The 12,460-nt window shown below is 42.6% G+C and overlaps 1 protein-coding gene across 2 annotated transcripts in view; it reads right to left on the bottom strand.

Annotated features, from left to right (window-relative positions):
• Nucleotides 1-12,460, bottom strand: part of KIF20B (kinesin family member 20B) — a 73,712-nt gene that overhangs the window by 17,125 nt on the left and 44,127 nt on the right. For both annotated transcript variants that reach the window (XM_073353810.2, XM_073353811.2), the window contains 7 exons: nt 9,840-9,978; nt 8,521-8,643; nt 7,924-7,984; nt 6,560-6,685; nt 6,133-6,269; nt 2,720-2,875; nt 1,350-1,526 (listed from right to left, as the gene is read on the bottom strand). In XM_073353810.2, the coding sequence (XP_073209911.1) occupies nt 1,350-1,526; nt 2,720-2,875; nt 6,133-6,269; nt 6,560-6,685; nt 7,924-7,984; nt 8,521-8,643; nt 9,840-9,978 (919 nt within the window). The remainder of the gene's footprint in view (nt 1-1,349; nt 1,527-2,719; nt 2,876-6,132; nt 6,270-6,559; nt 6,686-7,923; nt 7,985-8,520; nt 8,644-9,839; nt 9,979-12,460) is intronic.

Below are 12,460 nucleotides of genomic sequence, written 5' to 3'. Positions count from 1 at the left end.
TTTATAAGGGGGCTCGTTTAGTCTCCAGAAAGCAAGTGTTGATTTTGTTTTATATGTACCCCTTCCATTTCCATTATCCTTCCTCAGTATCTGTTAAATATTATCAAAAAATCAAGAAACTTATGATTGTTTTAACTACAAATGCAACTCTGTGTTATAAGGAGCTGATCCTGAATTGAATCAAACAAGCTGGTGAATACCCTGTTCCTTTGGGAACGGCAGACCTGGTAGCACTGTGAGTGTTCAGCGGATAAAGGGATGAACACTGTGAGGGGATGCTTCAAAGGGGCTCGGGAACTGAGGTGCATCTATTGTTAACCTGCAAGTCAAAGTAAGGGCTGGCATAGCTCAGAGGAAACTGTTTGGGTGGCTAACAGATTGGAGGTGTGTTGGGGAACAGACACCCAGTTAAGCACAAGCAAGTCTTCCTCAAGCTGGAGACAGGAGTGGTTAACAAGGTGATTCAGTCCTGGGCACTTGAGAACTGTCACAGTACCAGAAAACACATACAGCGTGGGAAGAAGCAGCCTAATCTTCCTCATGCTATTCTGCCTATGCAGTTCAGTCCTAACAGAGGTATAATGAGTTCAGTCCCCATACCCCTTCATTCATAACCTCTCTGGCAGGACTGCCAATAAAGGTGATAATTGTCTTGGTGGTTTGTGACATGAATACCTCAAGAAACTAGACTGAGACTCCATCAATTGATTTAATAAATCACCAAACAGCCATCAAATGTCAACTAATTTAGTTCCCACTTTTCATGTTTAAGACTTACAAATGCATTGTAACAGAATTTGTTCCGTTTCTGACACTGGCCAAAACAGAAAGTTGAGAAAGCAAAGGAAATAACAAATGTTTGGAATTTTTCTTTTGAGTTTAATTTGAAAGTTGGGTTAACTCTTTCGTTTGATTTTTGCTTTTGTTTTTTCCCTTGTCATGCCACTGTGCCTCCTGGTCTTGGCCTGGACCAGAGATGGAAATGAAAAGCCGACAAAGGCTATTTCTCATGGAATTTTCAGGGTGAGTAGTCCAAGAAAATACTAGAAGTTTCATAAGAAAGCCTGTTGGAGATTTCCAATCCAGTTTCTTGATCACAGAGTTCAAATAAACTACAAATGCTTTTCTGAACCACTGAACCTTTGGAAGTTCACCGTCCACTAATGCCAGTTCATTTCCAAAGCAAGCTATGGGGCTGGTTTTATTTTTTAAATTTGCTCTTAAACACTGAAATGTTGACAATATTTGAAGCCAACACAGCTCTGAAATCAAGACTGCAACAATATGATAATGCTATACAGAACTAATAGATAACAAATCAAAATGAACAGAAGGAGAACTAGACTGACCTTTCCTGAACCCATTAATGTGGTATGTTTCAGTTCCTCTATTTCTTTATCTTTTTTAATGTTGCTAGAAACCAAAGCACTGAGCTGTACTTCCAAAGCTGCGACTAACTGATCTCTTTCTTTACGCCACTTTTGCAGGTCATTATCCTTTTCTGCCAGCTGTGCAGTAAGCTTCTCCTAAACGAAAATGGAAAGTGATTAGAAAAGCCCTGAAACACCTTCAATTTGAACTGTCCCAAGTACGTGGTTTCAAATGATTAACTATTATATTTACGCTGAAAAAGAAAGACCCTATTAATCTAGGAAATTAAGCCTACGTAAGTATTCTATTTCACAAACGGAAACAAGTAATTTAGTTTCATTTGATAGTGTATAAAAACAAAAGAGGTTTTAAATAATAAATCTTGTTCCCACATTCTCTTTTCAAGAGCAGAATTTCAGTAAAAAAAGCCCCTCCAACTATTGATGTAACTAACCTGACTGTTTCTCATGAGTATTTTACAAGCTAGCCAACATAAATTTGAAGAGTAAACTAAGGGTTCATCTACAGTTGAGCTAGGAGATGCAATTCCCAACTCTGCTCAAGCTAGCATCTCAAAATAACAGGTGCCTCCATGGCAGCCTGGGCTGCTGCCTGGGTACAATTGCACCCGAACCCCTAAGTACATAGTCAGGTGGCTAGCCTAAGCGGCCACCCACGTTGTAGAATAGTATCAGCCTTATCACTAGATCTTATTTATACAATGGGTACCACAGCCCTGCTGTGAAAGTGGTATGGATGGGAAAACAGTCATGTTCTCCCCCCCATACACACTATTACAAACTGTATTTTAAACCAATTATAATAGATTTTGCTACAAATCTGGGCTGAAAAATTAGCTTCTCTTCAACCTTCCACAGTCTCTCCCCCCATGCCCTTTATAACTGATTTTCTTTTAGAAAAGTTGTTTCCTAAATGGGAGTTCTCCTCAGCTCTGTTGAGGAATCAGTACATTTTCACGTAAGGACTCCTTTTGAGACTTAACTCAAGAGGAGCGACTTTGAGTCTTTGTGTTCCTTGTTCACCGATATGTAACTAGGGAGGTAATAACATCGGAGGAACCAACAGATTCATTTGCTGTTATGCCTAAGATGTTTAATAGTTATGGTAAGTGTATGATAAAGAACACTACAAACTGAGCACCTCTGATCCTGACTTTCCTGTAAAATGACAAAAGAAGAAAAAAGAAGTCCTCTGAAAGTCCAAATACCCTCAACTTAAAAGAGTTAGGATACCTCACAGGAAGCACTCTGCAGGATCAAGCCCTTTAAACTTCTATGAAACCTGTTTAAAACATCATGGGAATTAGAACAGATGGTCTATTACTCACCACTTCTGTTTGTTGCTTTACGTGACGTTCTCTATCTTCAGCAAATTTTCTCATCTCTCTGTTTCGGTGATTCTCAGCTTCTTTTGCTTGAGTTATAAGCCCCATTTTTTCTTCCACCCATTTCTTTCTATCAGTTCTATACTTTTCTTCAATTTCCTGCATTAAGTAATCAAAAATTTAAAGAGTTAGGTATAAATCTTTTCTTAGCCAGGGAGAAGGCTCTCCAAGGTTAGGCTGACGTTAAATTGACAATCTTTGCATATTGCAGGGAGGACACCCGGTTACATTTTTTAGGACAAGACAGACAAACCTAATAGTAAAACAAAGAAATATCAACCCACCAACTGGATACCTGCATATTCCTGAAATAAACTCTCTTTTACTTATAAAAATAGCACAAAGTTTCTAAAAAAAGACTTTTGGAATGGTATTATGGGATAAACATTTGTGTTTTGATCTACACCAGTGTACATAACTTTGGCTAATCATAGAACCATAAAAGACTAGGATTGGAAGAGACCTCAGGAGCTCATCTAGTCCAACCCCCTGCTCAAAGCAGGACCAATCCCCAACTAAATCATCCCAGCCAGAGCTTTGTCAAGCCCGGCCTTAGAAACCTCAAAGATGGAGATTCCACCACCTCCCTTGGTAATCCTTCCAGTGCTTGGAGGGTCCCAGCTGAGATTGCCGCTGTGGGTGCTCTTTATAGTTCCTTGATTTTTTTTATAAAGGGGGCTCGTATCTGGAGTGGGTGGCCTGACTGGGGGCTTCCTGCAGCTTGAACTTGGCCCTGGCTGGGGCCGGTACATAGAGACCAAAAGTTTTTAATGTCACGCGGTAGTCCTTGAGACCGTGTAACTTCACGTCTGCTTTTTCCGTGAATAGGGCTTTCCTGTTGAATGGGAGGTCCTGCAAGGAGCTCTGTGCCTCTCTGGACAAACCCAACAACAGGAGCCACGACACTCTTCTCATGGATACTGCAGAGGCCATAGATCTTGCAGCCGCATCTGCCGCGTCCAAGGCTGCCTGAAGTGCCGCTCTGGTGGCAGCTGTGCCCTCCTCAACCAGAGCTTAAACTCCTTCTTATCATGCTCCTGAAGGGAGTCCGCAAACTTTGGTATTGAGCCCCCCAAGTTAAAGTCATATCTGCCCAGCAGGGCTTGGTGGTTTGCCACCCTCAATTGGAAGCTTGAGAGGGAATAAATCCTTCTACTGAGTAAGTCTAGTCTCCTTGAGTCCTTATTCTTAGAGGTAGGAGCGGATTGGCCCTGACGCTCCTTATGGTTGACCGCCTCGACCACTAGAGAGTTGGGGGCAGGATGGGTATACAGATACTCATGCCCCTTGGTGGGCAAAAAATACTTTCGTTCTGCCCTCTTAGAGATGGGGGGCAAGGAAGCTGGGGTCTGCCACAGGGCATTTGAGATCTTTGCCACCCCTTCGTGGAGGGGGAGAGCCGCCCTGGTTGGCGCTGTAGCTGGAGAGGACATCAAAGAGGGAGTCTGAGGGTTCCTCCACCCCTGAGCTTGTAGGTTGAGGCTTGATGCCACCCTTTTCAAAAGTTCGTGGTGGGCTTTTGTGTCCTCCTGAGGAACAGTGGGAGGAGGTGCTGTGATTGCCTCATCTGGGGAGGATGAGGATGGGGATGCGGTACTCTGTATCCCCACCAGTGCTGCAGGTGCCAACACTTGATCCCCTTCTGAGCGTGGAACTGGGAGGCGCGCTCTGCTGACCCTTTCCTGGGGGGCTGATAGGGGGAGGCTGACAGTCTTTCCAAGGCTCCGGCCACTGAGAGAGCCACCATCGAGGGCTGCGTCGGGGCCCACGGGACCCATTAGTGGCACCATCAGAGCAGACTCACCAACTGTCGACTCCGAAGGGAGGCTGGGCTTGCATACGATCTACCGCTATTCCAGGATGGGAACGAGTGACAGCGTCGCGAGCCGTGCCGGGCTTGGGACTGTGAACCCGGCGTGGAGGAGTGGGAGTACCGTCTGTAACGGCTGCTCCATGAACAGCTCCGACGGGCGGATCTGCGATGGCTGGTTCCCAGCAATCTATACCTTGGGCTGCGGGAGCGGTGCTGTGGTGGGGACCTCGACCGGGACAAAGAGCGAGAGTGGCATTAACATTGGTACCGCGAAGGGCTATGATAGCTTCTCGGAGTCAGCGACCTCCGGTGCCATCTGTTCCAGTCCTGGCAGGACACATTGTGATTGCGAGATCTGCAATCCCTTGAGGCAGAGCGGTGCCTGGATCCCCTGCTGCTTGGCACCCAGCCAGACAACCTGGTGGGGGTCGATGGGGACTGGTGCGGGCTGCGAGTGGGATGTTCACTGTGTGGAGAGCGGCTTTGGAAATCTTCCCTCGACTGTGAACAGTACCATCCGGGCGGCGACTGCGGAGGTCCAAGCGCCGGTTTGGCTCTGGACCGGGGAGCCGCTGACGTCGGTGCAACCAATACTGGTAGAGAATCATAACCTTGACATAGTCTTGAGCTGCCTGCAGGGCCTCCAGCATTGAGGGCACCTGAATGTGGCCACTGGCATCCGTGGAGGTTGGCTCGGAGAGGGCTGGGCTACTCCGCTCAACTTGAATTGGAGGCCGCAAGGTCAATGGGGATCGAGAGCTGCCCAACGCGGGTCTAGTCTCGCCCCCAGCCTTGCCCCGGTGCTTTGACGGAGAAGACCTCTTCTTCATCATGTTATAGTGTCCCGTGGATGGGAATCGGTGTTGACTGGTGGAAGGCACCATTGGGTTGCTGCACACTGATCCTGCAGTGCTCGGTGCTGACTGGGAGCGGTGCAAAGGTGTTGGGGTCAGGGCTGACTCCATCAAAATGGCTCGGAGCCGGATGTCCTGCTCCTTCTTGGTCCGAGGCTTAAAAGATCTGCAAATTTTGCAGCAGTCGCTGAGGTGGGTTTCCCTCAGACAGCATGAACAGTCAGCATACGGACCACTCACAGGCATAGGTCTTTTACAAGTGTTGCATGACTTAAAGCCCAGGGTGCGGGGCATGCCCTGACCTGGACATACTTCTAACTATACTTCTTATTCCCCCCCGCCCTTTTTTTTTTTTAAACTACAGTTACTAACTAACTACGAACTAAACAAAGTCCAAACAGGGAAAGCTACAGCAGAGCAGTTCCAAAGCACCTTCACTGGTGGCAAGAAGAAACTGAATGTGGGGAGGGGGGAGCACGCAGCACCCCTTAAACTGCCCCATAGAAGTGCCACTCCAGGGGTGGCTAGGGGCATTCCCCTACGGGTACTGATAGGGGAAAAACTTCCGGCACCGGTGAACATGGCGAGCACGCACATGAGCAATCACTCAAAGAAGAAAGAGGTGATATAGCTACTTGCCTGCTTTAAATTTAATGCTTTGTGTTTAAAATTAAGTCACCAAATTTTACCTTAAGTCTTTCTTGCAGACTGATTAGTTCTCCACTAACTGCATCTATGTTTTTGTCCTCATGTTTGTTTATTTTTTGTTGACACTCGCTATTACTCTTCTCCAGCTCTTTATATTTCTGCTTCCATTCTTCCAATTCTAGTCAGAATACAAGAAGAAATAATGTGGTTTGCATCAATTTCAAGCTTACCACATTGACACCCTTCTTGTAGTACAGCTCCCACATTTATCAGTCACAACTAATGCCAAAGCGAAGATATGGCAGAAAAGCCACCACTAGGCCAAATCCTGCCGTCTTTAAACAAAACTCCAATGGTGTTTTGGATTTGGTCCAATAGAATAGTTACAAACTCAATGATAAAAGTGGTGAAGTGTTCCTAAGCATCTAAAAAGTATGTTTTTGCTCATACTTTAGATAGGTAGTTTACCAGAAACTAATTTCTCAGTCTCTTCTAATTTGGCCTCTAGCACTTGATCTTGTTCCAGCTGAGTCTGTTCCTGTTCCTCTAATGTCAGTCGCATGTCTTCAATTATTTTCTCTTTTGCACGCAGATCTGGAGATTTAAGAATAGATTTAAAAAGGAGGCTCCTTCTTCTCCCCACCATTCCCCCCAATTTAGTGTGCCCATTAAAAGCTTTGGATCCAAAGCTGTGTTACAAAGTACAAGAACACATTTATACTCTGATGGCCAAAGTTCTCACACTTGGGTATCCCCACCCACAAGAGTAACAAAAAACTAAAATCCAATCTACCAGCAGCAACGGGCTTATCCCAAAAGGAGATCTGGAGGAAGAGCATTTAGTCATTTGAAAGTTTCCTTGTGAGTGTCTTTTTCCAATACTATATGAGAGGGTAACCACTGTTCAACTGAGGTACATTCATCAAGGTCACAACATGTGACTATCATTAAGGCTAAGTTTTTGTCACGGTTATTTTTAGTACAAGTCACAGGCAATAATGAAAAATTCACAGAAGTCCTGACCTGTCCATGACTTGTACTAAAAATACCCAAGACAAAATAGGTAGGCTGGGCAACTGGGGGGTGGAGGGGCTGGGAGCTCCAGGGGTCCCCCTGCCACCCACAGTAGCCGGGAGCTCCGAGGGTCCCTCTTGCCTCTCACGGTGGCAGGGATCCCCTCTGCAGCTGGCGGTGGCTGGGAGCGGCGGGGGTCCCTCTTGCCACCCGCAGCAGCTGGGAGCTCCGTGGATTCCCCCTGCTGTGGGGCCCGCCATGTAGCCTGCAGTGCCCGGGTGTGGCGGATTCCCCATGCCTCCCGTGGTGGCCAGGAGCCGTGGGGGAGTTGTGGGGCTTCCCCTTGCCCCCTGCAGCTCCCAGCCAGCACTGGTTGAAGTCAAAGGTCTTTGGAAGTCACAGATTTTGTGACTTCCGTGACAAAACTGCAGCCTTAACTATCATTAACCAGTCAGCATTTTAATCTTTGAGATTTTATTAAAATGGCGGCTCTCACACTTTCTCAGACTTTTAAAACGTTATAAGTGTGGGTATAGCAAGCCCACAATCCTTTTTCATTTTATTTTTGGAGATAGAGTTTGGGATTTATATCCTTTGCATTAACTTCTTGCTTTCTAATAGACCAACTGACATGAGCTAAACAAAAGAGCAGCTCATTATCTGAATGTTTTAAATACTAGGTTTGGAATTTGTTCCATCCAAACAATATTTTTAATATTTGAACATATTAAAACCCTTTAAGAAAATTATTTACACAACAAGAACCCATTATGCTGCCATTTCATGACAGGATATGAACAAAAATGGTTATTGCTTACCTTTACATGCATTCTGGTATTGTTTTGAGATTTCTTCTATCTGCTCATTACCCAATAGTTCCTAAGTAGTACATCAAAAGGAAATTAGTACTAATATGTTTGAAAACAAAGATGCACACTGGCATTTGGTAAGAGTCTGGAAAGTCTCACTCAGAGCTTTATTAAATAATAAGCTGATACTTAAAAGTGAAGAAATCTGGAATATGTAGCTTTTCCATCTACCAAAGAGGAGCATTCTCACAGCCAGTCTACTGGTGAAAAAGAGAAGGTGTAAACTGAGGCACTTCAACTATTTATCCAGATGCTTCAAGCCAGAATAAGAATATTTGCAGATCAGGCCTTGCCCATTCATCTATATATGTACTGAACACTTAGTTCTATCAAAGGCAATTTGATGAGGCACTATTATGAGAAGGTCCTTAAAAATGTTCTTGTCCGTTAAGTTAATTTTAGCATGGTTAGTTCTATTTTACCCTATTTCCTGTGACTGCCTTACTGCTTAGAAACCTTCTTATATCATTAGAAACTGATAATTAGCGAATGACAAATGGAGGGCATATCAAGTCGTTTATAAAACTTAAGAAATGTTCAAAATACCTTTTTAAGTTGCTGGATTGTCCGCTGTTTCATACCTAGTTCCTCAGCAAACTGGTTTTTAGTTTTCTCATGTTCATTAACTTTGCTTCTCAATAATTTCTCCTTGGAACGCATTGTGCACACCTGCAAAGCAGACAGTGTCATAAAAGGATGAGCAAAAGTCCACAGTTAATTGTCCTATGTTGGTTTGGTTTTTAGATTTAGATGGCATAAATGGATTGTATTTACGAATAGTATTTAATATGATTACATGACAAGCTTTCAGATAATTAGACAATTCTCCATTATTCTGAAAAATGCAGGTGCAATATATTACATTTTCATCTTAATTAAGAAAGAGGTCCCATCGCTGAATGGGAAGATTTACGGTATTCAACTGATATCAATGCAGGTAGCTTTGTCAAGCAAAAATTTCAGCTATATGTATAGAACTAAGAAGCTAATCTTTTAATTTTAAATGGTAGAGTTTTAAAAAGAGGCTTTGGTTGCCATTTGATCTCAAGCCTTTCCTGACGCTTCACAAGTGGTTCAGCATTAAATATTTAGGATGCTGGTTAGATGAAGGACAAGAAGCACTATTATCCTGGGCAGGCAGCAATACATGTAATTAACCTCTAGTGCAAGACTCCACACTATAGCCTCTATTTAAAATGCAAAACGGCTATTACTTGCAGTAAGCATTCCATTTTAATTATGCTACTGCTTGGTAGTTACATATTAGTCACTAATACAACTAGAAGTTATTCTCTTTCATTTCCTTTCACAGATCAATGGAATTTGTAACCTTAATTTTTAACCACAAGAGAAACAAAATTAGCACTCTCTCTTTCTGATAAACCTTTGCCTCCCCCCAAAAGGCCAATCAATGTGTTATCTTCAGAGACAGTCTGGTTTCCATCAGTTTAAGAAACGGAAAGTCCCAAAGTTAGTCCTGTAAAACAACATATTCCAGAGTGACACATGATTAGATTAGTCTGGAAAGTTCTTCTCAGTAACCTGATTCGCCATTATTTTCAAGTCATCTTGAACCCATGGTAAACATACTACTAGCAAGACTGTTTTTCTTTTCAATATCTACATGTCAAAATATGAGTTACTGTAGTCTTCTCAGTAGTTTATAGGTTTTGTATCAATAGTTTTCAGGTTCACTTTTACTCTAGGTTCAGAATTCTAAATCTAAAGAAGTTAAAAATATTATTTTAATATTAAATGCTTTAACAATTCATATAACCAAAGATATATTTAAGAGAAAATATTTGATTAGCAGAGCCCTACATTTAAGCTGCAAAAGAAACATGTTTCTTCTTATGATTACAGACCTCTTTCTGTACTTGCTCAATTTGTTTCTTAGCATCAGCTAGCTTTTCTTTCAGATCTGTATACTCCTCATCTTTCCTCTGACAATCCATTTCTAGCCGCTGTATGAAGGCAGAACTCTCAGAGAGTTCTTTATTTAACCTGGAGGAGGAAGGTGGGAAAGAGGAGGAAGGATTAAATATCATTAAGGAAGTTAAAAGAAACTATTATAGAGGAAGGAGTTGTAAGCTGCAAAGTAATGTTTAATTCAAAATCTTCAGAGAGTGTGTGTGTGTGTTTGTTTGTTTAAAGGACACATTTCTATTAGGTTTTAAACTTTTTTTTAAAAAAAAACTCAAAAAGCCCTAAACTTTGGAACAAAGCTACCTTAGAGCGTTCCTTTAATGTTCCATAAATATAAATGCAAACAAAAACATATAAAATGGAACTTCTACTCTGTGACTTAATTAGGGAAGAGGCCTTTCAGCATTTTACAAACTTAGGACTCAATTCTGTCATCCTTATATTAAGTAGTATTTTATACTTCATAAGCCCCTTTGATTTAAATGGAACTACTTGATCAGTAAGTACTTACTCAACATGAGTAGACTCAGATTTGAAAGTCAGATAGGACCATCATGATCACATAGTCTGACTTTCAGTACCCTGCAGGCCACAGAACCTCACACCCCCTAACCGCTGGCTGAGTTACTGAAGTCCTCAAATCATGATTTAAAGACTTCAAGTTACAGAGAATCCACCATTTACTCTAGTTTACACCTGCAAGTGACCAATGCCCCAAGTGCAGTGAAAGGCGAACAATCTCCAGGGTCTCTGCCAATCTGACCAAAAGAAAATTCCTTCCCAACCCCAAATATTGCAGTCAGTTGGACCATGAGCATTTCAGCAAGAACCAATGGCCAAACACCTGGGAAAGAATTCTCTGTAGTAACTCAGAGCCCTCCCCATCCAGTGTCTCACCACTGGCCTTTGGGGATATTTACTATTAGCTGTTGCAGATCAGCTACATGCCACTATAGGCAGTCGCATCATACCATCCCCTCCATAAATTTATCAAATTCAAGTCTTGAAGACAGTTAGGTTTCCCTCCCCCCGCTCCCCTTGGAAGGCTGTTCCAGAACTTCACTCCTCTGATGGTTAGAAACTTTCGTTTAATTTCAAGCCTAAATTTGTTGATGGACAGTTTATATCTATTTGTTCTGGGGTCCACATTGGTGCTTCACTTAAATAACTTCTCTCCCTCCCTGGTATTTCTCCCTTTGATGTATTTATAGGGAGCAATCGTATCTCCCTTCAGCCTTCTTTTGGTGAGACTAAAGAAGCCAAGCTCTTTGAGTCTTCTCTCATAAGGTAGGTTTTCCATGCCTCGGATCATCCTAGTAGCCCTTCTCTGCACCTGTTCCAGTTTGAATTAGTCTTTCTTAAACATGGCAGATCACAATTACACACACTGTTCCAGATGAGGTCTCATCAGTGCTTTGCATAATGGTACTAGCAGTTCCCTGGCTCCATTGGAAATACCTGACCTAGGATTGCATTAGCCTTTTTCATGGTCACATCGCATTGATGACTCATAGTCATCCTGTGATCAGTCAATACACCCAGGTCTCTCTCTTCCTCTGGAGCTTCCAACTGGAAAGTCCCAAGCTTATAGCAAAATTTGTTGTTGTTAGTTCCCAAGTGTAAGACCGCACACTTTGAACTATTAAATTTAACCCAATTTCTATTACTCCAGTTTTCAAGGTCATCCAGATCTTCTTGTATGGTATTCTGGTCCTCCTCCATATTGGCAAGACCTCCCAACTTTGTCATCTGAAAATTTTATTAGCACACTTCCACTTTTTGTACAAAGGTCATTAATAAAATTGTTAAATAGGATTGGTTCCAAGACTGATCCCTGAGGAACACCTCTAGTAACCTCCCTCCAGCCTAACAGTTCACCTTTCAGTATGACCCTTGTAGTCTCCCCTTTACAAGTTTCTTGTCCATCTTCTATGAGGTCCTTACTACTCACCAATACCATATCTAAAATGGCATCAACTCTTGTTGGTTTGGCAACTATCTGATGAAGAAATCTGTCAGCTACCACATCAAGGAAAATTTGGGCCCTACTATTATTAATAGCACTTTTTCTTGAACTATATCTGGGAGGTTAAAGATGCTCATAATCTCACAATTCGCAGGAGTATTTATTTCATTAAAAATATTTTTTGAATGGCTTTACCCATATCCAGATTGGATCCTGGGGGTCTGTACTATACTCCAAAAACTATCCCAGGTGAGCCTCTGGTAGCCTTCTTCCCCAAAGTCATTTTGATCCAAACAGACTACTTTATGTATTCCATCACTTCTAATTTTTTTGTATATTAATTGTATCATTAATATACAAAGCTACTCTACCACCTTTACATTATTTCGATCTTTCCTGAATAGTATCTACCCTTCAATACCTGTACTCCAGTCATGAGTACTATTTCACTATGTTTCTGTTAGCTCTATAATATTTGGGTTCACTTCCTGCACCAGTAGTTCTAGTTCCTCCATTTTGTTACCCAGGCTCCTTGCATTGGTGTACAAACATCTTAGTTTTGTCTGCTTGGCTTTACCCAGATTCCTCACCTGA

This window comes from Lepidochelys kempii, chromosome 7 (assembly GCF_965140285.1).
Source record: "Lepidochelys kempii isolate rLepKem1 chromosome 7, rLepKem1.hap1, whole genome shotgun sequence".
Classification (NCBI taxonomy): Eukaryota; Metazoa; Chordata; order Testudines; family Cheloniidae; genus Lepidochelys; species Lepidochelys kempii.
This window is presented reverse-complemented; position numbering and strand designations above follow the sequence as displayed.